The sequence below is a fragment of the Danio rerio genome, chromosome 3, assembly GCF_049306965.1.
Source record: "Danio rerio strain Tuebingen ecotype United States chromosome 3, GRCz12tu, whole genome shotgun sequence".
Lineage (NCBI taxonomy): Eukaryota > Metazoa > Chordata > Actinopteri > Cypriniformes > Danionidae > Danio > Danio rerio.
In genome coordinates, this window is record NC_133178.1 from 24,650,001 (window position 1) to 24,676,285 (window position 26,285).

Below are 26,285 nucleotides of genomic sequence, written 5' to 3' on the forward strand. Positions count from 1 at the left end.
TAAATAGAATAAAATACTATGGAGCCTTTTCACATTTTCTCAGCAGTAGAAGTCATCATAGTTTTGGTAAACTTAGAGCGCAGTGAATGACAGATTACAAATATTTTTTTACAATCCTATTTGCTGAAATAATAAAAGTAAAAATCCACAGTGGTGTTATCAAGACTTTAAGAAAAAGGGAAAAATTTGTGTGAGACTAAAGAGAGAACAACATCAATTTTTTTAGTTTACAGTCCTGCCCATAGACACTGCATTACAAACACCTCGTACAAACACTCATTCTTTTTTGTAATTTAATGCAAAGATGATATAATACATACATAAATACGTAGAAATGTTCTTATGTTGTTTTATTTAAATATTAAAAACTTTTAAGGATTAAAGATCTTCTTAAACATGTCATAACAGTCTTTTGAAAAGGGTTCATTGCAACACCTGTTTAATGCTGACTGTAAAATCTTACATTATTTTGTGTATAATCTGTGGCTTTTTTACCATTCTTTGGCTTTGCTGCAGGTTTTGGAAGCCTGTGTGAAGAACTGCGGACACAAATTTCACGTGTATGTGTCCACCAGAGACTTTGTGGAGAATGTATTGGTCCAAACCATCCTGCCAAAAAACAACGCACCAGTGGTTCTCCAAGACAGAGTCTTGATCATGATACAGGTCCAGTGTAATCTCAGCTAGTGTTCAAATGTAGCATTTTCATTTGATCCATCTAGAGATCTGTTTGTATTCTGATCTTTCTGTCTCTACAGGCATGGGCCGATGCCTTTCGCAGCTCTACGGATCTGACGGGTGTCGTGACTGTATATGAGGATCTCAGAAGAAGAGGAGTGGAGTTTCCCATGACCGAACTGAATGGATATTCCCCTATTCACACTCCCAAGAGGGTATAACTTCTGCAAATTCAAAAACACGACGATATGCTTAGACTGTTGAAGCTATGCTTATTATTTTGCTTCAAATTCACTCTTGATTTGAAAAGATATTGTTGTTTAATTTTATTTATGCAGTTCTTATATGATTGACACACATTAGACATGCAGATAAGAGACAATATATTTATTAAAATATAATTTGTTAATAGTTAAAGATTGCTTTCATAAGTAGAATTAGACCTAGAAACTCTCTTTTTCTTTATATTTCACAAATAAAATCGCCTCTCTCCCCTTGTAACATGCTGACGGCCTTGAGTAATCATTCTATAGACTGCTAGCATGCTAAGTTTCTGACTTATTCATTTATTCATGCATGTCTTTTACAGTCTGTTGAAAATGTGTCTCCGGTAAAGGCTCACACGGAAAGTCACCCTGTCACATCCTCACAACCACAGAATACAGAGACGCCTGTCACATTGTCTCCTAAACAGGTAACAAACACACACACACACACACACACACACACACACACACACACACACACACACATACATAACTGCATGTACAGCATGTGGTTTAGGGCAGGGGTGTGGTAACCTCTAGAGTGCTGCATGCAAATGCTAAATTGGTCATAACAAATGTTTGTCACAAAAACATTAAAAGTTCAAAAATAAATGACTATTAATAAATTATTTAGAAATGTAAAACAAATAATTAAATAAAAAAGCATTGAAATACTTTTTTAAAAAGTAAAAAACAAGCTACATTAAAACAATCAATTGAATATATAATATATAATATAATATACAATATATAACAATAGCATAATTTTATTAATTTATTAAAATAATTATTACAAGAATGTGATGTTATCCAGAATTTGATTTAAATAAGAAAAAATAAGATAAAGATATACTTATACACGCAGTGATTAAACTATAGTACAGCATTTTATTAAAAATTTATATTTAAATAAATGTCAAACTTAAGTTCTACAATAAACAAGTGATAATGTACCTTAATAGAAAGCGTAAGCATCACAGAAGACTTGGAGATATTTTTGGAACTTCACAAAACACAGTTTAGTATATATTTTTAAGCCATTTTGTTCATGAGTAGACAGAAAACCATGTTTAAATTGTAGTACTAATGCCATTATTACTTACAGTAAACTATGTATTCAAGTCATGCACACACAGTGCACGGCTGACTAACAAGTCATACTCCAAGTGAAGGGTGGGTGAGGCTGAAATATTTTAGGAATGAACAAAGTATTATGGATGATGCAGACAAAAACAATTACCAGTGAGCTTGGCGTCTGTGTAACTGAAATAAATATTTGTATATTATTTTGGTTATTAATTTATGTGTATATATGCATATGAAAAGTAAAACGCATAGTTATTGTTAATGTATTTATTAGCATGAGCCAAAGAAGAACGTTTGCACGCATATATTAATCATAGTTTAGCATGTTTTAATGCATTATTAAAAATCCAACTCTGCTTGTTCAATTTAGTTCATGCAGAGTTAGCATGAGCTAACAATTAATAACTGTATTTCCATTAACTACCATGTACATTAACATAAACTAACTAATATTTAGTGTGTGTCCCATATTGTAAAGTGTTATTCAGGAATTTCCATATTACAATTGTTGATCATTGCAAAAAAAGTAAAAACAAATTTGTCTCAGACATACCCTGCAATTATGAGTGATATAACTGAGCAATCGCAACCAAGATTTCAGTAATATTAAATTTAAGTTCAATTTATTGTCATTAGTCAATTATATAGGATTGTGTTCATTTAAATGTATTTGTACATCTAGAATAAAGTTCATGTGTGTTTTATTGCTGTATACAGCGTTTGATCCAATGACCACATATACCACCATATACTACCACCTAGTGGACAACAAAATTACAAACAAAATGTAGTTGAGTTGGATTACATAAATTACTATTACTAAACAAAAAATAACTCTGAAATGACAAAATTCAACCCAGTCAAACAAAGTGTGTGTGTGTGTGTGTGTGTGTGTGTGTGTGTGTGTGTGTGTGTGTGTGTGTGTGTGTGTGTGTGTGTGTGTGTGTGTGTGTGTGTGTGTATGTATGTATGTATGTATATGTATGTATATATATATATATATATATATATATATATATATATATATATATATATATATATATATATATATATAATTAGAATGAATAACAGTCACATATTAAATTAATGTAATTTTTCCAGCTTTAACCTGGGTTATTGCTAATTTATAAATAATTATACTTGCATAACTGTAAAACTATACATAATTATATAACTGTTAATTGTTCATGTCGGTAAGTAAATTAAATAACATGGAATACTGTTGTATTACAGAGTAATTTCCATATTACAATAATGTGGTTGTTTGCTTGTGTGCTTGCGTGTGAGAGAAATAATTCCTAGGTTACATTATTCAAAGAAAATGTACATAGAATCTTCCAAAATATTTCACCTCTTCATGACAAATGTAATTCATCAGATGCGGATCTATCTGAGTTTTATTTTTAGTTCTAAGATACAGAATTATTGGAATGGAATTTTTGAAGTGCTTTCTGAGATGAAGTTGCAATCACAACCAGATCCTATGCTTTAAATCCCTGGATTCTCTGAACAAATGCATTTGTTGTCAAATACACAACACAATTTGCTTTCATGCTACAACTGCCAAGAAGTATTGCTACTGTTCTGGAAGGAAAAAGGAGTCCCCTGCATGTAAACTGTGGTTTGAAGAAACTCTATCACATTTCTATCAAGAAATCTCTATTACGTTTGGAGAGAATTAGGTACTATTTGAATAGAAAATATAAAAATGCATCATTTCTGTGAAGTTTTAATATGCTTTGTCATCATGCTCTGTTGTTTAAATAGGTCTTTGTAAACCAGTTCCCTTTTTAATGGCTTGGTATGTGGGTGTTTTTTTTATTTATTATGATTTTTATGCTGTTTTTCTTTTTCCTTTTTTCTTTGCTTTGCATATGTAAAACAGCATCTTTTTCTTTTAGAATCTGTGTCTTCAAAAACTTATTTGACAAAATATATATGTGTATGTATATATATGCATGCATGCATATATGCATACATACAAGCATACAGTATATACAAACACGAAAATGGCCAACTACAATTATTACAGTAAAATATTGGATATCATCCATTGCATATCATTATTTTTCCTCTAAAATCTGGATTATTGGGAATTTATAAAAAACAAATTATTCCATACTACTGAACGAAGTGTGTTTGTGTTTCAGATGAAGACGATAAAGGCTGAACTAGAGGTGGTGCGGAATAATCTCTCAGTGATGTCAGACATGATGAATCAGATGGAGCCTGCGACTTTTGAGCCGTCCGACACAGAGCTGCTACAGGTTGCACTTCTTTTTCTTTTACCAGCATAAATGCAGTAATCTTTCAGCTGTGATTTTGGCAGGTAAACGTGAAGGACAGTTATCTTTCTCTGTTCTCTTTGCTGGTCAGTAGCAGCTCTACTCCATGACTAAGGACATGCAGAGCCGGATGGTGGAGGTCATTCCCACACTGACCGATGAGAAACTCACAGAACAGTTACTCAACGCCAATGATGACATCAACACCACGTTCACACAGTATCACAGGTTAGAAGAGATATGCGGCATGACATAGGAACGTGCATACCACAGCTGTAGGTGCACTGTATGTAAAAACCCAACCACCCATGGTCTTGAGTTTACAGTGTGGCTTATACAGGGTAACTCCCAATGCCGAATGAAGACTGCCGGCTGGAGTGGCAAGAGTCATTAGATCACACAAGTAACCAGGTTCTAGGCCATGCTTTACTTTGAAAGCTGAAATAAAGGTCTTAAAATCAATCCGTGACTTAATAGGAAGCCAGTGTAGGTGTTGAAGTACTTGAGAAATATGGTGGCATAATGATGTGTGTGTCAGAACCCGTACAGCAGCATTTTGAATATACTGTAATCTTTTGAGAGAACTTGGAAGGTAAACCTCCAAAAGGTGAACTACAGGAATCAAGACGTGAGAATTGCAATGCAGTGGCGCTGTAGGTAGTGCTGTCGCCTCACAGCAAGAATGTCGCTGGTTTGAGCCTCGGCTGGCTCAGTTGGCGTTTCTATGTGGAGTTTGCATGTTCTCCCTGCGTTTGCATGAGTTTTCTCCGGGTGCTCAGGTTTCCCCCACAGTCCAAAGACATGCGATACAGGTGAATTGGGTCGACTAAATTGTCCATAGTGTATGTGTGTGAATGAGTGTGTATGCGTTTCCCAGTTATGGGTTGCGACTAGAAGGGCATCCGCTGCGTAACACATATGCTGTATAAGTTGGAAGCCCCAGATTAATTAAGGGACTAAGCTGAAAAGAAAATGAAAGAATGAATGAAGACGTGAAAATTGTAAGTTATAACAAAAAAATTGTGTTATAACTATATTTGCGCAGAGGTATGCAAATCCACATGTTGACAGGCAGGTAGAACAATCTGAATATTATGATAGACTGAAGATTTTGATTGGACAACAATCTAATCAGGTTCTACACCTTCTACAGGCAATAGAAAAACATTTAGACCGCTTAATTTAAAGGCCATGTGAATTGATTTGAAAATTGCTGTTTTGTTCTATATTTGACAATGTCAACTGAAACACGAAGACACAGTGGCACATAGAGTAGCCCTTTTAAGAAACAGCCAATTGCAATTAATTTATATTACATTTATATACTCATTTATATACTCTGAGTCCGTGTGTTCAAGTGCATCAGACTAATCACTTTCACAGTCTATATTAACAATACTTAGTCTTCTTTTGGCTTATGATGATATCAAGTTCCTTTTATCACAATATAAAATATTATCATGTTTTTGACCTGAAGCTGTAAAACCTTTTCCTTTTACTAACATTTACTTTCAATAAAGCAATACAGTTTTTTTTTTTTTTTTTTTTTTTTTTGCTATAACTGTTAAGAGTAAACTAATATTTTACCTAATTAAGTTGCAAAAGGATTATGAACTACAATAGGTCACACCAATAAAATAAAGTCTCATCAGTGAATGTTAATGGATTAAAATCAACAGTGTAAAAAAGCCAGATTTATTATTTACTTTGTTAATATTGGTTTTAAAAAATACAACTGTATTATATTAGTTATTAACTCTGTTTAATAAAACGGTTACGACTTGTAATCAGATGACGACTATGATTTTGATGCATCAATAGGCATTAAGAAATTAACAATCTAATAATAAAAAATAATATTCATGAAAATTATGAATAAAAATATTAATAAAAGCTGTTCTAGTTTTCAGTGTTGAAGTTTTCAGTAATTTAGTTAAATTTACTATTGTTAACTATTAAAGCCCCTTTGCATATTGTTAACAAGCAGTAATCCTATAAATGGTCACAGAATTTTCAATCAATATTTTAGCATGTAGTAGGTCTGCACGGTATTAGAAAAATCTGCAATATTGCAATATTCATGGCTGTGCAGCCCTAGCATGTACTATGTTTTGTAGTAAAGTTTTTATCACTGTGTAATATAAATTTGCATTAAAAAAAAGAAAAACCTGACCTGACTATGAATATACATATATTTTTAATATATTTAGATTACATATTTTTTACCAATCAGCACATAGCGGTGTCTTATGACAATGTATGTTATTACTTTTTGGAAATAATACTATTCCGACCCAAAAGTATGATGTATATCGTATATCACTCAAGTGGCCACACCCTTAATTATGCCAACCTAATATAACTTAATAAAAACGAAACAGATGAGTTATAAAAAGTTCACCCCCTCACAGTTGTAACGAAAGGTAATGTTAGCTATATGAACCAAAACCATCTTTTGTACCAGGCTGTAAACATGTTTTTGTCAGCTGTAAAATTGGCCAGTTTAGCATTGCAGTCAGTAAACATCTGGACTTTGTTGTAAACTTCTAAGAGCCCACAAAAAACCAGAGTTTAACTTCCTGGAGCCAGCACCCAAAGGCGAGTCGATGAATTGCAGTTTCAGTTCCTTCCGTATTGGCTTCTCAAAGGAGAGCGAGAGGTTGCCGCTTGTTCCCATAGATATATACACTAGATATTACATACGAACCCTGAGCATGCGTCAATAGTGCCTCACATTTGTACAGTGCTCCCAGGACAAATTTCATTCAACCATACTAGTCAAGACAGTGTGCTAATGTGAAGATGCTGGACTTTAGAGCTGTGTAGTAACGAGCAAACAAAGCACAAAGGCAGAACTCATAGATAAGATTTCGTTTATTTATTTATTTTTTTGTATGTTATGAATTTCTTTGCTTAACAAGTAACGTTATTGATGATAATATATTCACTTATACTGCATTCACCATTAGGCAAAGTAGCCCCAACTCGCACTAAATACTCTGCTTGTGCTAGTTTTTTTAATAAAATTAGCAAACAATGCTAAAGAAATATGACAACAAGACGCTGCGGTGGCAGAAACTTGTATTATTGTCAGCTCAGTGAACGAGTCGTTCATAACAGAGATTGATTCACAGATGAATCACTTCCTCCATTAGAATGAGAAGTGAACGCAGGAGAGGGAGAGGATAATAATACCCACACTCTTTGTCTGCAATGCCCGTGTGGTCACATCCATTGATGTATAAAAGTGTAATTTTCCGTAATTAAAAAAAAAATTTGACCAAAAAATGACCACCGGGAAAACTCCTGATCATAGATATATGCATATGTGTATACTGTATATCTCTGGCTTTGGATGGCCACAGTCCTCCACTGCACCTTGGTCCCGCATTCATTTCAAAGGAGCGCTACCCTGTACTAAAATGGCAGCTCTATTGATGCATTACTTCTAATACACAACAGCAGGGTAGGCGACATCTAATGTATATATCTATGGCTTGTTTCAAACACAAAGTTCAAGGATCTCCTCACAGTAATCTCCAGTTTACATTTTGTACTGCCACCATGTGGACAAAATGATTGTTAGATGTCAATTTAAATTATTTTTATTAAAACAAACCTAAATAATATTGTAGATAAATCTAAATAAGCTTAGATGCATCATAATTATTTTATTATTTTAATATGTTCTTTGAGTTTTACTCATGTTAAAGTTTTTTTTGACACTAAAATACCAACACTGTGTATATGTGCATATAAAACAATCATGTTTAACCCTTATCATAAGCCTCTTGTTGAAAAGGCCTGATGTTAAGAGGCAGGTCATTTACCGTTAGTTAGTAAATGACTAATATTTGGATTGGAAAGGTCACTGCGTCATAACCTCACAATGATTCTGAAACATGCACATTCAGTGCATTTGGAAGATTGGTCTGATGACTACTGTCTTTCAACAGAGTTCTCCTTTATGCAATCTCTCTAATATACTCATGTATATATAGTCTCATTTACACAATAGTCTTCAGTCAGATTTAGGGAAGTAATCCTTAAATAATGTGAAGTATTAGAAATAAAGCATGCTCTTACTTCTAATACTGAGGGCGTACTCACACTATGTACAGTTGCCTTGAACCGAGCCGAAGCCCACTTGTCCCCCCTCCCGTCTCCCAGGACAACCCGCCCTCAATATATTCGGGCTTGGGCATGCTTACGTCATTGATGATGCGCTGTTCAGCAAGCGCTTTTGCACTGCACAGTGGACATTTCTTTAGTTATATTGTTTTAAGTAGTTTGAGATGCAGTCAAATATTTCACAGAACAGATCCGCCACTTTTGACGCTCATAAACAATCATAAAGTCCTCATACTGCAGGTATTAGGAGGCTTGCTGAAGGTGCAGCTGTCATGCCGTGAGGGGTTTGTGCCTTTAATAAACTACGGCAGTTTGTGTTCATTGAACAGTGAGTATGATAAATTAATCCATATGAAACAGTCCCGTGAAAGTCACGTCTTGTCTTCAGTTTCTGAGCCCAAGTGAACCAAGCTCTGGCCCTCCTCTTAAAACCGGGCCAGGGCTGGCCAAGTGAACCATGCCTGAGCCCGATTCGGAGCACTCACACTTCTCAAATGATCCGGGAAACGGGCCTGGGCACGATTCTGATAGCATAGTGTGAGTGCGCCCTGAGATTCTCCAGAGACTCAAGCAAGCTGACGAATGCGTTCAAGCTAAATTTCTTCTCTTTTAATATTAAGCAAATAATTATTTATTAACATATTTATTAATTTATTGATTGATTCATATTATCAATAAACCAATACAATTTATGTGTGCACATAATCACTTATTAGGCTGTCTCAGCACAGCGAAGAAGTAGACTAATGATTGTGAATGGAATGGAAAACCTGTATAAAGGCTGCATTAATATTGCAATGATTATGGTGGCTTGAGAAAGCCGACACACTGCTATACTGCAAAAATTTATTATTATTCTTTCGTCTTCTTCGTCTTCTAGGACTATTTTGAGAATGCATCTCCTCCTAGACTGTTCAAACAACAACCACCAAACTAACTCCAAACCTTCAAACTGGTCAAACTCTGGTTGCTATATCTTTCCTCTGATTTACGATTTTCTAAAAACTGACCCGGAAAATTCTGAAAAGTCTCATTGACTTAACACTGGACCAAACTTTATGACCTCATAACTTTGCACCAGACTGTCATACAGACTTGCGATAAGGCTCATTTAACTCAGACTACCAATCACTGATGACCTTTAAACTTACTAACCACACCCTAGCAACTACTTGCGGCACCCTAGCAACTTTCCCATAGACTTCTATTGTAAAAAAACTGCCATTGACTTGACATTGAACATACTGACAACACACCAATTCATACTAACAACATGCTAATGTATACTAGAAACATGCTAATTTATGTTTGCAACTGCCTAGCAACTGCTCAACACCTTAGCAACTGCCTAGAAACACATTAGCAACCACCTAACACCTATGCTACGCCTTAGCAACCACTCAGAACACTATAGCAAACATCTAGCAACACCTTAGCAACCATTAAGAACACCCTAGCAACCACCTAGCAACATCTTAGCAACCACATAAAACACCCTATAGCAATGCCTTAGCAGCTACTAGATGTAGTGCCTTGTAGATGTAGTGAGCCATGTTTATGTTTATTCAATGTTGGTTTTTGTAATGCTGCAGTTTCATTTTGAGTGTTTTAAAATCATAATATGTGGGTTTTGTTTTATTGTCTGCATTACTTGGCATCAGCAACCACTGACAGCAAGGTGTATTAGTGTTAGTATTCGGAAGTGTTAACTGTCCATCATCCAAAAATTGTCAGAAAACATAACCATATACGAGAAATGTGTATGCCCTCCTCTGCTGACAATCTTTGCTTAGTCATCTCATCTCATGCTGCAAATTTGCTTCCTGAGCAGTTGAAGTTTTTTTTAATCTGTGCTTCAGCCCTCAACAGACACAAAGATATCAGAACAGGAACCCTTGGTTTTGGTTATTTTCCCAGTCAGCAGTTGTTGCGGTTTAGACTTTTCACAAATTAAAAACCACCATCACGATTAAATAAATGTCGGGGTCATAAAATGTGTTTGCTTGGATGTTATGGCATTAGGGTTTTTTTTTTCTTCCGATAAAACGGAAAAAACCTAAAAGACTTATTTTTTATCATACAGACAGGGATTGATACTTAAAACCATAATTGGTATATGTCATATATACATATATAATGAGTTGGGCTATGGTAGGGAGCGAGTTTTAAGCGTGTTATGATTTTGCCAAGTACGATGCGATCCTGGATTAACATCTATGTTGGTCCTGGAACATATTTTTGGGGGTGGGGGGGGGGGTGTAATTCCTACTACTAAACCCAACCATAACTGTATATTATTCCCATAATCAGAGGGGAATAATACTTGGATAACAATCATGTAAAAAACATTTTATTAAAGCAGACCTGAATGACTGGATAGTTCCTGAAAAGTCATTTTAGTTAGTGGTCTCATCAGTGTTATTAAAACAGTATTTCTGCTTTTTCAGATTCGAGAAACATCTGAGCAGACAGAGCAGTGCACAGCCTGTAAGTCATGCATTTGATATTATTCATTGTGTGTTGTTTTGAAAGTTTTCATCCACTCTAGAAACTTTCATCTCTCTAATTTTAATTCTTAATTTGGCCACAACTTTCTCTTTGGTTCTCCAATAGAGTGATTTTTGGTGAGAACTTATTTTGACCTAGAGTTGAAATCAGAATTATTAGCCCCCCGAATTATTAGCCACCCTGTTTTTTCCCCCCAGTTTCTGTTTAACAGAGAGAAGTTTCTTTTTCAACACATTTTTAAACATAAGTTTTCATAACACATCACCAATAACTGATTTGTTTTATCTTTGCCATGATGACAGTAAATAATATTTGATATCTTGATATTTTTCAAGACACTTCTATACAGCTTAAAGGGACATTTAAAGGCTTCACTAGGTTAATTGGGTTAACTTGACAGGTTAGATTAATTAGGCAGGTTATTGTATAGCGATGGTTTGTTCGGTAGACCATCAAAAATATATAGCTTAAAGGGGCTAATAATTTTGAGTTAAAATGTTTTTTATTAATTAAAAGCTGCTGTTATTCTAGCTGAAATAAAACAAATAAGACTTTCTCCAGAATAAAAAACATGATCAGACATACTGTGAATTTTTTTTGCTCTGTTAAACATCATTTGGGAAATATAAAAAATAATAATAAATCAAAGGGGAGCTAATAATTCTGACTTTAACTGTATATTTTGGGAAAGTGCTTTAAAAAAAACATTTAGAAAACTAAGCAATACACTCTGCGCAACTTTACTATTGTTTTGTTATATTAGTGACTGTTTTTGCCCCATTAACTTCCATTATAATGACATTTTTCAATGCAAAGCCATGACACCATATAATCATGCGTTGTTTATTGTTGGTAGATTTCCTGTTGGAAGAGGTGCAATTTACTTTCTTTATTTCATTTATTTTTTATTTTTTATTAAATTTAGTGTGTAAGAGAATTTTGTGTGTGAGTGAATGATGGGTACTTGATATGCCTGAAAAAAAATCTAAATAAGTACCTCAGCTCTCAGAACATAGTAAACATAGTGATAACAATTTACCACTGTACAAAACACACACTGTCATTTACTGTTATACTTCCTAGAACTCCATATAAAAGCCAACAAATGATCAACAGTGAAAATGACAAATTTTACTGAACAGAAAACCACCAACAATAAAGAATGCATGATTATATAGCATCCTGACTTTAAAATAAAAATTTAATTATATTGGAGGTCAATGGAGCAAAAAAAGCCACTAACATAACAAAAGGGTAATTAATTCCCTAATACACATGGGTTAAACACACGACTATAATGATTTGATTCATTCGCAATTCCTCATTATCTTTCAGAATGCACCCAGCACAAACCTCACAGACTTGGATTCTCCCAAACAGTTAAAGGCAGCAAATGGTGCTCATCAATCAGCAGTCACCACACTCTCCAATCAGATGTCAGGATTGAGTAAGTGTTGAGTTTATATTTTGTTTTATCATTTATGCTGGTGAAGTAAAAGACAGCCACAAATATGACACTGCAAATATGCAACTGAGATGATCGACCCAAGGTTTCGAAAATAAATACACAACTTAAGAATACACATGATTGATGGTTATATACAGGGCTTGACATTAACTTTTTTGATCACCAGCCACTGTGGCTAGTAGATTTCCAACATTACTAGCCACTCGGCATTTCCACCAGCCACACTTTTCTTGTTGGGCGAATATATTTTATAAGCATTAATTTGACTTTGGCATGCTAAAATGACTTGATTTAGATGTTGTATTGTCCACATGCCTTTTCATTTATTTAACTTCTTGTGTGTATTGTGTATGAGCTTGCTCAGTGTGCTTGAGCAAATGGTTTGTGTCGCAACGCAATCAGTTTTTATTTCACATGACTTTTTAAGGCTCAACATTAAGGATTTACCAAATTTATCTCTGACCACACCAAAAAAGTATTTCTTAGCCACGATTTTGTATGTGTAAAAACAAGGAAAATATAGCTGTATAGGTGCACTGTTTTAATTCATCAACTTTTCTTTAAAAAACATTACATTTAAAAAAATAATTATTGTCATGTAGCTAAAATATACAAAGTAATCTGTCCAGACTAAAAATCCCAGATCAGCAGTTAACTACACATAAACGGGGAGTAATCTCCCATTAAAGCAATGTTATTGTAAAAATATATATAATTAAACCATATTTACAAAAATAACTGTAAGCGAAAGAAAGCAGGTGAAACATAACATGTTTGATAATGAAAGGATGTTTACGTGCACACGGTGAATATAGGCCTTTTAATAATCTGTCCAAATAATAGATAAAATATAAGCATTGAGTGCTGCTGCTTACAAAAGAATGTTTTTTTATTTTATTTATTTTTTTAATCTTGGGCTCTTGAAAGCAGCAGGACTGTCTGTGAATGAAAGATCATCGTTCTTTGTCCAGTCTATTTTAAAGGGAACAGATTGCACCAGTTGCGCTACCTCTAGGCATGGTTGATTTGCGCAAGTAAACGGTCGCTTTTTAACAGTCGCGCGCATCACATCCCATCACCTGTGCACGCGAGTGATCATCCTCTCGTTCGGTATTTACCTTGTTTTTTGCTATTTTGCTCACGCGAACATGGTTATTTTTGTCAGTTGTGCTGCTTCTCGATTCTAAGATCACATTTGCCTGAATATTGGGCCATGCTTATTGTCGAACCCTGGAGATTTCCAACCAGCCAAAGTGGCTAGTGGAGGTGTCTGTCTAACCCGCCAGAGCTGAAATCTACCTGCATTTGGTGGGTTGGCTGGTGTTAATGTAGAGCCCTGGTTATATGTATGATATGACCAAGTACCTTACAAAAATACTCTGTGCAACTTTGTTTTTTTTCTGTTGTCACTTTGTTGCAGGCACAAAAGAAGATGACCTAAATTTTAAAAGCAGCTCATTACTAAAAAGGTAAGAATTAAAGAATCAATTGAATTCTATCAAACTGCATGAAAAACTGGACTGCAAAACAAACATGAACTTGTCTATATATTTTTTTTTATTTTTGGAGCTTATTGGAAACTAATTATAATAAAACCTAAGTATCATCTTTTGATATCATGTACTTTTAGAGAAAAATGATGTTCCTTCATCTTAAACGCAAAACAAGATGCACTGAAGAATGTTGGAAAAAAGCAGTCTTTAACATCCATTTTGGGGAAATTACTTTTGAAAGTAATGCATTACAATATCGAGTAAAAAAAGCAACTAGTTGTGTTACTTAATTACTTTTTATAGTAATGCGTTATGTTACTTTAGAGTTACTTTTGTGCTCCTTTTTATTACCTAGCTGAGTATTTCTTTTTTCCTTTTTTAATATAGGAGTTCTGAAATTATCAAAGCGCTGTATAACCTACACCTACATTGAACTTTAAAAAACAAATAAGAAATATATATTTTCTTATTTAGGATCATTTTATTGGAGAACTTTCTGACCCCAGAGCTATACATGCCATATATACAGATTATTGAAAGTTTAAAGCAATGTTGAACACATTTTCTCATTGGCTGTGTGATTCTGTGACTACTTTAATTTTAATTTAGCTATTTATTTTTTAAAAGCTAATTAGTTAAACTAAAAAGTAACTTGCATTAAATTTTCTAAAAAAGTAACTTAAATATTATTACTTTTTTTTTAAAGTAATGCATTACTTGTTACTTAAAGTAACATTATTACGTAACTTGTGTTACTTGTAATTTGTTACCCCCAACACTAGTGGGAACTATGAAAGACAATAGCTGTTTTTGAAACAAGAAAATGAATAAAAGATGACTGTTTTCATTTTTGGGTGCACTGTCGCTTCAAACACCATGACTAACACTTTCCACTTAAGGCCTTTTTAGAGTCCTAAAAAGTGGAGAAGTGAATTAAAACAACAGAAACCCTGAGAAATACTAAGAATTAGCCATTCAGAATGCACCAAACTGTAAAGCAAATGAGTATTTTAAATCTTAAGTATGTGCTCATAATAAACATGACATTATTGTGTGCTGGTGATGATACTGATATTATTGTCAGTTATAGTTCTCATTCTCAGTGTGAACCAGTGTTCAACTCCCAAGTATGAGTAACATTAATTCTTGCGTTTGCAAATGGCACAATCTTGTTTGTATGTTTCATTGACAGTCCGGAACGCTCTGCAGCTCTGGCCACACCTGGACGAGACACTGGACTGGTAAGAATCTCTAAATTACACCACACCACAGATTGTTATAAAATGAAGAGTTCAAATAGCATATCTTTGCATTATAAGAGATCGTCAGATCAACTGATTACTGTCCCATTTGAGATGTTGAAGTTTTTTTTTCCTCGTTCAGAAAATGAAAGGGGATTTTTGCATGAGTATGTCATTCTTGATGATTTATGACATGCGTCAGCACATTTACAGTACTGCCGTGCTCCTTCCTCATTGTACACCTGTTTTGTAAGCCTCTGAAGAAAAAAAACTTCAAGCAGTACTTCATCCAATTAAAAATGTATCTTTCCTTTTAGTTTAGTATTATTTTTTTATTTTTGTCAACTGGGATCAACAAAAGCAGACTTTTTTTTTTAAACAAGTTTCTGTGCAGATATAGTAAAGAAAGTCTACAGATTTTGTCTGGCCCTGCTCATAACTAAAACTGATGTGCACAAACAAGTGACAATAGTCTAGTACAGTATGTAACACAATGAATGAACACTAAATTTGTGTAAAAATGTGTGGATAAATATACAGTTGAAGACTAAATGAATTTAAAAAAATTTTAGGCCCTTAAGATTTTTTTTTTTTTTTTTGATTAGCTACAGAACAAACCACTGTTGTCAAATGACTTGCCTAATTGACACTAACCAAACCCCTCCAGCACTTTTCTTTGTCTTACAAGCTTTCAGTGTTCGCCATGGCACTCCCCTATCAACTTTTGCATTCAACAGGAAAAAGTGAATCATTTTTGGAACAATTTGCCTACTCATACAGAATCAGACATAAAGATTTGAGTATAACCTAAAATTCCTGTAATCTAAAATCTAAATGAAAAAAAAACTAAGCAAAACAAGGTTGAAGCTGTAGTCTACATGTACAGTGATGATTTGAATATAGTTAAAATGTCACATTGATTCCCTAATATAATTTACAAAAACAAGCGAACTGACATTTCGACCAAGACAAAACTAATTAATCAATGAAATAATAGGGTACCATAAAGATTCATTTATTGATAATCTGGGTCTCCAGGCTATATACCGTTTAGGTTAGCTTACCTTGCTGTCATGTTCTGAGTCTTAGTATAGTTCACTGGTGATTTTCACTGGTGAAGTCACTAAAGTTTTGAGGGCTGTGCTGGTCCAATAACAGAAAATATTAGTCTCGAGTCCTCGCATTTCGAGATGTTTATGTCAGCTCCGTCAATTGATAGTTGATGGTGATCCATCCACACAATTGTATCTATTTCCTATACTTCTCCAGGATTTAGGAAACTAATTAACCTAATTAAATTAAGCCTTTAAATTGCACGTTAAGTTTACAACTGGTAAAATATTCTGTACTTTCATCATGGCAAAGACAAAAGAAAACAGTTAATAAAACTATTACAAGTTTTACTAATACAAAATGATTCAAATTTCATAGGAAGGCTGTAAACACAATATAGATAAAGACTCAACATAGGAGTTGAGTCTTAGCATAGAAATGCAACAGCCTTGGGGGAAAATGCATAAGCTTTAATTTTTTTTAACATTATGTTTTTAATAAAGGCCTCCTCCTTTCAGATATAATAAAACAAAAATATGTTCAATATAAAATGGGCTTAAAGTGTTCGTTCTCCCAAAAAAGTGTTTTTAATTGCTCACGCGTATGTCATTCCAAACCCTTGAGACATATGTTTGTCTTTGGAAAACAAATTAAGATATTTTAGATCAAATCTGTGAACTCCTTCAGTGATTTAAAGGGGCATGAAACCCCCCCTCTTTCAGTTCAAGTCTACCTCAGAATTCTTTAATAAAATGCTCTGAGATGGGCGTGGAGCTCTGCTAGATGAGCGTGGCCGGCAGGGCAGAGGAAAAGAGGGGAGCGATTAACTGTTGTCAGTTGGCTCACAAAAACAAAGCGTGAGATGCTTGACTATATCGTTTACAAAATTAAAATGAAAAGAAATAAATTAATTTAATGTCACATGTTATTCGTAATTTCATATGAAATAACCACAATTTGTTATATCATTATAAAAAATAATCATGTTTATATAAACACTATAAATGAGGAGGACTTCGCTCCTCCTGAATCCCCAGGTCTAAACGCAGACACATTGATAGCAGTGCAGCAGGTCTCCTGCCCTATCTATTCCAACCATTAACTCTGTCAGTAATCTGGAGGATTTTAAACAAAGGCGAACACTGAAGCATGGATATAAGCGATGTGTCTGAATGGTAACAAACTCAACTGATTAAAGAAAGTCCGCCATTCACCAATTCTCATACAGCTCTCTTTGTTGACCAAGTGCACTTATATGCACATATAAAACTATATAACTTTAAGGAGCAGTTCCCTCTTCTCAGTGTCAGTATAGAGTTGTGTTCATGTGTCCCACTCCTTATGTTTTTTTTGCATGCACCTGTGCTTTTTTAAAAGGAGAAACATGCGCCCTATATACACTGAGGAGAAGAAACTGTTGAATAAAGTCATTAGTTTTGTTTTATGTGCACACAAAATTTTTCTAATCACGCTTCATAATATTCTGAATAAACCACTGAAGGTTTTATTTATAGATTTCATCTACAATATCTTAATATGTGTTCATTCCTAAGACAAGCAAGGGTCTTGGGGGTTTGGAACGACTTGAGGGTAATTAAAAATAGCTATTTTATTTTTGGGTGAGCGTACCCTTAACTGTCCAGATGATTTCTGCAGTTCACAATAACTTCTTACTGTTACTTCTCGTGTATGAACAATATTATGTTTTGGAATTATGTGAAAAAGTAGAGTACAGGTTTGTCCTCAAAAACCCATTCCAATAATGTATGGACTTTAAAAAACATATTGGCATACAGCAGTAAACTAAAAAATACTTTTTTTCAGCACTGGCTGAACAGGCTCTTTGATGTGTAAATCGGCAGTCAGGATGTTTCTGTTTATGTTTCTGTCTATGTTAAGGATGAGAGTCGAGACTCCACCTCCCTCGGCAGCTCGCCTCAGTTTCTTTGGATGATTGAAAAGGGAATGGTGGGTCTGATTGGCTGATTAGACTGTCAGCCTGCAGTGTGTGACGTGCTTTTGGTTGAGCCTTGATACCTGTTGCTCCTGGGCATTTATTTTTCTTTATTTTTTCTTTCAGCATGTTAGTGTTTTGTCAGATTTGGTGAATGCTGTGTCTGTCTTTGAGTTGCCTGCTTGGTTATCTTTATTTGCTGAAGGTTCTGTGGGACTTTTTTTGGTGTTTAGTTTTTTTTTGTTATTCAGGCCTGATTCCAGACTGATCCATAGCTCCTCAGTGCTTTATTTTAGGGTGTTCCCTGACGTATTTCCCATCCTCAGGTCTAAAACATTTTCATTTTATACTTTAAAGCACTGAGAAGCAGGAGGCTTGTTTGAGATGGGTATGGTTTGCATTGCAGCTAGTGTGATTACACTAACCTAAATCACTCTTCTTTTACCGTCAGATTCCTGTCAATCAGAGTGAAGTGATGGATGACATTGAACAGTGGCTGGATGATGTGGATGATGTGAGTGGAACATTTTTATACACCCAACAGGAATTTTGAGGAATATAGACAGTAAGAAATTTTTAGTAAGGGTTAAAAACGACCCTAAAGGGAGAGTTCACACAAAATGTTAAATCAGGGGTCACCAATCTCGGTCCTGGAGGGCCGGTGTCCCTGCAGGGTTGAGCTCCAACTTGCCTCAACACACCTGCCTGGGTGTTTCAAGTATACCTAGTAAGACCTTGATTAGCTAGTTCAGGTGTGTTTGATTAAGGTTGGAGCTAAAATCTGCAGGACAGCGGACCTCCAGGAACAAGTTTGGTGATCTTTGTGTTAAATTCTGTTTTTATTTATTCACCCTTAATGTTCCAGTTTACATATTTGTCAGAATATTGTGCTTCTTTTCATTTTTGGGTGAACTATCCCTTTAAAAGTATACAAATGTCCAAATATTTGGGGTCAATAAAATGACAAGATAAGTGATACTATTATTTAGCGAAGTTTTAGCATTGAAGTGTTCAGAAACTACAGCTTCAAATAAAAATAGAAAATCAGTTTCAACATGTATAAAGCAGTAAAACTGTCTTCAATATGTATGATGATAAGAAATATTTCTTGGGCAGCAAATCAGCATATTAAAATAATGTCTAAAATATAAGTACTGATGCTGAAAATTCAGCTTTGCATTACTGGAATAAATAACATTTTAAAATATATTCACAAAACATTTCATTTTATTTGAACTCATGTCTATTATTTGTCTATATTTGTCTATATTATGTCTATTATTTGAACTCACATTATTACTTTTTTTTCTTGTATGGTCAACATAAGAGGCTTGAATAGTAGTATAATAAATCAGCAAATCCTGAAAGACCTTAACATAAAATAGCAAGACATATTATTAGTTTATTTCAAAGTAATTGTCAAAAATGATTAGCAGTACAAGTATGTCTTTCTTGAAATTATTCAATGATGAATCTCTCTTTTACTTCCTCTTTTGTGAAACATCAGGCCATCCAAGGTATTATCATTAGAAGTGATTTAATAATCAGATGCTTCTCAAACCACAATGCTAGTTCTGCTTTTTTCTGGTCAGGACCTCAAAAATGCCAAAGCCAAGGCTGTGGATTAAAAGTAACTCAAACTAAGTCTTACACAGACCTTGGTTTCATAAGACCTCAGTGTATCATAGGGAGCCATGAGCCATATATATATGTGTATATATATATATGTGTGTGTGTGTGTGTGTGTGTGTGTGTGTGTGTGTGTGTGTGTGTGTGTGTGTGTGTGCGCGTGTGTGCGTGCGTGTGTGCGTGTGTGCGTGTGTATATATATATATATGGCAAATATTTGACTGCTCTCAATTTTCTAATAACCATTGACTTAAATTTAATGAATCACTTAAGAACAGTTACAGCTAAAAATATTTTTATGTCATATTGAAGGGGAAAAAAGGCACCTACATCTTGGATAATCTGAGAATAAATTGACAGCAAATCTTCATCTTTGATTGAACTTTCCAAAATCAGAAGATATGTTTAGTAAAGATTAATTGACAATATTTCAGCAGGATTTCCACCATTTTCACAGAAAACTGTTAAAGGAGATTCAAACTCCATATATAGGAGACCAATATTAACTTGAAAACAAACCTGGAAAAGATGTTAAGGGTTAGGATAGAAGTTGAGAGATTCTTACAGTAATTAAATATGAAATTTTAAATTAACATCCTACAAATACCAAGTACAGCTAAAGACAGAATTAATATACCTTTGAATTTGTTTAATTATTTTTCAAATATTTCCCAAGCGTTGATTAATTACCCTTACTTGCCTAGTTACCCTAGTTAAGCCTTTAAATTGCACTTTGAGCTGAATACTAGTATCTTGTCAAATATTATGGACTGTCATTATGGCAAAGACAAAAGAAAACAGTTGTTAAAATTAGTCACTAAAAGAGTTCCCTCTCTAAGCCAAACATAAGATTTCCTGACATTCACTGGCTAAAACACAGAATTTCCATTACATATAATAAATAGAGAAACAGGCAGCAGTTGTGTTGAGCAGCCCCTCCACAATTCTGTTATTCTGCAATCGCTGAATTTAATGCAATAATCCAGCAAAAATCTAAATTTATTGGAGCTTGCGGTCACGCTTTATTTTGATGGTCCGATTGTTAAATTTAAGGTTTATTGTTTCTACATGCTAACTAATACTCATTAGATTATAAGTAGATTGTTAGGCTGGGTTTAGGGTTAGTGTAAGTTGACATGTACTTGCAATGTTTCTTATAGTCAGTTAAATGTCTGTTGAAGGAGCAGTATCAACAGATATTAAGCAGACAGTCCACTAATGCTCAAATAGACCATCAAAACAAAGTGTTACTGAGCTTGCTTATTTTATTGCCTTAGATTTCCTTCAGATTTGGCCAGTCCTGCCAAATGTATGTTCAAATTCCATTGTTTTATATCAAATAACATTATACTGTATTTGCGTATAGAAAGTATTTATCTGGTGTGGGATACCTTGAATTGTCATCGACACGTCCTTGGGTGACCCACTTTAGAATTTTCTCTCAGTGTTTCCTTTATATAAACTTTAGAGACCAATCATTCTTGAAGTTAAAAGAGTAGCATATAATGTGTGTAAATGTGTCTGATTTCACATCAGAACTCACAGAATGCTGCAAATATTGCCCAATAATTGAGTAGTGGCCACAAAACAGTCATTTTACTTGGCAGTGATCTTAATTTTTCAGTCACAGACAGTCGTTTGACAATTTGTCTCTTCTTGTTATTATTGGTACAGCAGAATACAAAAAGGAGGAAAATACTAATTAGTAAGAAAAAAACAGCTCTTGCCATAGATATTTTTAGATCATGTGATGATTCCTGAAAATAGGTAAAGAAAAAAATGCTTATTTAGCTTATTCAGTCAAACAGATGGATGAGTATTATTTGTAGTATAAAGATTTGAATGATTTGTTTCACTCCAATTGAGCAGAATTCTCTCCAGAAGTGCATCTAATAGAAAGTAGAAAAAAGTTAGAGAATAAAGGAATTCGTTAGCATTATAAAGTGCACTGAAACATTTATGAAGGAAGTAATGTGGGTACTTTCAGATTTCATGTCATCTTGAAACGCTGATTCATGTTTTGCTGTATTTAAATGTGTGTGATTGTTCATTTGTGATGCAGGAGGATGACTCTGAGGGAGTGACTAGTGAAGGTACTCTTCCTCTTCTGTTTCTGTTGTGTTGATGCTTTCTTCTGCAAATTAGTTAGCAGCTCCATGTGACGCATTTTGGCAGTTTACTTGGACTCAAGATTTAAATGAACAAAAAACAAGAAAGGGAAACAACGCATTTATCAGGATACACTGTAAAAATGCTGTGTTCCACACAGTCCATTTGTGTTATGACAACATAAAAGAATTAAGTTAACTTATTAGTTTTCACACATTTAAGTGGATTGAACATAAAACAATTAAGTTGTTGCAAAAGAAACTTCATAATTGTGGTGTTTCAGCTTTATATTTTTATTTTTAAAAAAGTAGTTTGAACAAACAGCAAACGTCATTTTTTGAGTGTACATTTGAAACCAGAAGTTTACATACACTCTAGAAAATAAGGAACATTACCATTTTTAAAAATATGTCTGATGGTAAATCATACTAAATGTTTACTGTTTTAGGTTTGTTAGGATTAACTAAATCATTTACATTTGCTAAATGCCAGAATAATGCGAGAATTATTATTATATATATTTTTTGAGAATGTTGTATTAATTTCTAGACAGCCATACATTTCCTTGGTATTTTTAGCTTTGCTTTTAAACTGAATAACTTTGGTCAAATGTTTTGGGTATCCTTCCACAAGCTTCTCACACAAGTTTGAAGGAATTTTGGCCCATTCCTCCTGACAGAATTGGTGTACAAGCCTTTTCAACTATGAACTCTGCCCACAAATTTTCTATAGAATTGAGATTAGGGCTTTGTGATGGCCACTCCAAAACCTTTACTCTGTTGTCCTTAAAGCACTTGTGAACTAATTTGGCAGTATGTTTAGGGTGATGGTCCGTTTGGAAGACCCATTTGTGGCCAAGTTTTAAACCGCCCCTATACTTTACAGTTGGGATGGTGTTCTTAGGCTTGTAAGCTTTCTCCTTTGTCCTCCAAATGTAACACTGGTCTTTATGGTTCAATCTTAATTCTATCAGACCACAGGACATGTCTCCAAAAATGATTCTTTTTCCCATAATTTAGCAAAATGTAATCTGGCTTTTGCTGATTCTGGTTTGTTGATTTTCCCAAGTTGTCACTCAGGGAAGCAGTGTGTTTGAGGATTTCCTTAAATACAAATCTACAGTTGTGCCTCCAATTAACTCAAATGTTATCAATTAGCCAATCAAAAACTTCCAAAACCTTGACACCATTATCTGAGCATTTTCAAAGGCATAATATTCTTATTGTTTGTAAACTTAGCTTTCAAAAAAAGTTATCACATTTTCTCAAAAAAAATTCTATGCTATAAAGCATAACAGAAACAAATGTGATAATCCTAACTTACCTAAAAGAGAAAAAGTTTAGTCACATTAACATCTGACTTTTTTAAATGGTTATGTGCCTTTTTATGCAGTGTATGTAAACTTCTGGTTTCAACTGTATGTAAGTTGAGATTTATTTGTTCATGCTGACTCATCTTTTCTTCAGCATATGAGGCGTTACAGCAAGAGCACTCTCTCCCGCTGGTGGCCCCAACGCCCCCACACCAAACACATTAACACAGGGATGGGCAAACTTGCTCCTGGAGGACCAATGACCTGCAGATTTTAGATCCAACCCTAATCAAACACACCTGCCCATTAGCTTTCTAGTGATCTTGAAGACACTGGATGTGTCTTAAATCGCATACTTCCATACTACATAGTAAGTTTAAAACAGTATCCGAGCTTATTAGTTTGTTCGAATTCATAGTGATCAGAAAATGGTATGTGAGAAGTACCTACTTCTTCCTGTAAGATTTTAAAGTATGCACCTTATGGATGCTACACTATCCCATGATGCCATACGAGAGAAGGGGCACAATCGTGCTTTGGCATGGTTCAAGGCAACTGTATCAAGTGAGAGTACCCTAACCCCTTAATGTGTTTATGCCTTAAGATTTTCATGGTAATGTTTACTTTCACAGTCTTATTTAGGGAAACTCCTGAGATAAATAAGTTCTATAATTAATAAGAACAATTAATAATAATGAGATATACAATGCTGCGCTTCCCACCTTCTTAATCCAGCCTCTGACTTCTAGGACCTTGCAAGCGAGTTTTGCACTTAAAGTCTTTATCGCTGCATCCTCGATATCAAGAATGCATCAGGGTTTTGTCACACGTCCTCTGTTCTTGCGGTCTTGAGTTTTGGAACTGAAATTTGCCATTTGATGATGATGTTACATGAGAACATGTGGATGCAAGATCAGTTAAGAACGCATATTGAGAAATGCGGATGTCATGTGTCTTTTAAGATCTTATGCCAGTTTGCTATGAAAATAAACCAGTCAGTAGAAAACAAAGACTCTTGCTCGTTTGTTGCTGGAGGGAGCTACACAAAGTGTGCAGGACACCGGCCCTCCAGGATCGAGTTTGCTTATCCCTGCACTAGCCTGACAGACACTCTCTGACTCAACATTGCCCAATGGCAGATCGTCAGCTTGGTGCGTCCCGGACTTTAGTGGTTTGAGCTTCCCCTTTTTATGCAGTCTTGGGGCAGTTTTATTTCTGCTTTTTATCCTTCATCCTGGTATACTTGTTTAATTTCATGTGAGAATCTACATTTAGCATTTTCACACATTCAGGTACTTTCCTAAACCAACAACAAGGTCTTCAGCTTTTCTGAATCATATTTAAAAGATATTGTTCATAAGGCATTTCCTACTGCATGTTAACTACACAGCAATGCATTCCTGTCCTACTTATTAAGTGTAGGCAAACAACATGCTGTATCAAAAAATGTGAAAGGTTAATTCAGCTTTCTTATTTCTTTCTCATCCACAGAGTTTGACAAGTTCTTGGCAGAAAGGGCGAAAGCAGCCGAACGTCTTCCTTCAGTAAAAGCATCACATCACGATTCCGGCCGTTCACAACTGTAGTTGCTCATCTGCACAAACATGTTCAGAACTGTTTGTATTTCAGTTAACAACCATGCTCAAAGTATTTTCGGCCCATTTTTAACCATGTGCTCATTGAGTTCTGTAAATGTAAACTATAGGTTATTTGAGAAGTCTGATATCAGAGTCCTTTTGATTGCAGATGTGTCATCTTATGAAATATTTTTATAACTAGACACTAATTTCTTCTTTACTGACATTTTGGTTGTATGGTCATTTTCTTTAATCTTGAGAGTGGTGGCGCATGAAAAACATTATTGATCTTTTTTGAAAGATCTTGATGGTTGAGGTACTGTATATGGAAGCCTGTTTACAAAACGGTAATCACAACTTTAACGCACAATTTATAATTGTTTTTTTTAACTCTGAGAAAATAAGTCAGAATTGCAAAAGATAAACAGAATTGTGAGATTTAAGCTAATTTTTATCTCACATTTCATTTCAATTCATGTGTCATAATTCTGACTTTTTTAGAACCGCAAGATTCTTTATAAAAGGAGTTTAACTTGGGGAGAAAAAGCAGTATTGGAAATGTTTAACTTGCAAGATGTAAACTCACAACTCGAAACAGAAAAGGTCAAATTGTAAGATTAAATAACTCAAATACTACCTAATCCTTGGTGAAAACAAGCTTCCATAGTTGATAGTTGTATGTATGTATGTATGTATTTTATTCAGCTGTTTTGAAGGAAATTGATTTTATAACAGGAAAAAAAAAACATTTGCAAGATACTTTTGTTTCTTTAAAAGAATATGGTTTATGTCTGCAGGCTGCTCTATGTCTTTAGTATGTTAAATATTAGTGTTTGTAATCTGTAAAACCTTAATAAGGAGTTCATAATAAGGGGTATGATAAAATATAAAATAAAATGAAGCTTATTTTGCATCTTTTAATGTTTATAACTCTGTATCACACACACACACACACATACACACACACACAATTATTTGTTTTTTAGGGAGTTTACTGGCTCAAAGATAAGTTCTTTTGCTAAAGGAATACTCTCCAATATTTATCACAAGTGTACAAATGCTGACTTCTAAAATTCTATTTGACATCTTATCTCCTACTTCATAAATACATTAATATTGTTTTACATGTGTGCAAAAAAATACTAATTAGATTAACATTTTATTAAATTAATTTTCTAACTATGTTGTCTAAAAGTTAACTTGCTTGACTCTGTGTTAAAACCCATATTAATCTCAAGACACTAAGAAACTAAAATTTAAGAAATTAAAATTCTTAAAATATCATTTTTAAAAATGTACCAAATTGTAAAAAAATATGAGAATTAAACATATTTAAAAATTGAAAGATAATACAAATAAATGCGAGCAAAATATTGCAAAGATTTAAATAGAATTTCAACTAAATTTTAAAATTTTTTTTTTCTGTTTCTCTTGATTTTACCTTTTTTTTTTTGTATTTAAAATGTTTCTTTAACATATTAATTAGGCTGTACTA

At 34.2% G+C, this 26,285-nt stretch overlaps 1 protein-coding gene across 3 annotated transcripts in view; it reads left to right on the top strand.

Moving 5' to 3' along the window:
- tom1 (target of myb1 membrane trafficking protein) overlaps nucleotides 1–25,703 on the top strand; it is a 34,534-nt gene extending 8,831 nt beyond the window's left edge. The window contains exons 4-16 of one of the 3 annotated variants that reach the window (NM_001351651.1): nucleotides 517–666; nucleotides 759–893; nucleotides 1,268–1,372; nucleotides 4,181–4,297; nucleotides 4,410–4,543; nucleotides 10,894–10,933; nucleotides 12,290–12,401; nucleotides 13,843–13,891; nucleotides 15,108–15,156; nucleotides 18,109–18,177; nucleotides 18,615–18,677; nucleotides 21,855–21,885; nucleotides 24,705–25,703. In NM_001351651.1, coding sequence (NP_001338580.1) covers nucleotides 517–666; nucleotides 759–893; nucleotides 1,268–1,372; nucleotides 4,181–4,297; nucleotides 4,410–4,543; nucleotides 10,894–10,933; nucleotides 12,290–12,401; nucleotides 13,843–13,891; nucleotides 15,108–15,156; nucleotides 18,109–18,177; nucleotides 18,615–18,677; nucleotides 21,855–21,885; nucleotides 24,705–24,799 — 1,149 coding nt within the window. In that variant the 3' untranslated portion in view covers nucleotides 24,800–25,703. Of the gene's footprint in view, nucleotides 1–516; nucleotides 667–758; nucleotides 894–1,267; nucleotides 1,373–4,180; nucleotides 4,298–4,409; nucleotides 4,576–10,808; nucleotides 10,934–12,289; nucleotides 12,402–13,842; nucleotides 13,892–15,107; nucleotides 15,157–18,108; nucleotides 18,178–18,614; nucleotides 18,678–21,854; nucleotides 21,886–24,704 lie in introns of all 3 variants that reach the window. The other 2 variants (XR_012399402.1, NM_001351652.1) reach the window with 2 other exon arrangements.
- Nucleotides 25,704–26,285: the final 582 nt, after the last annotated feature.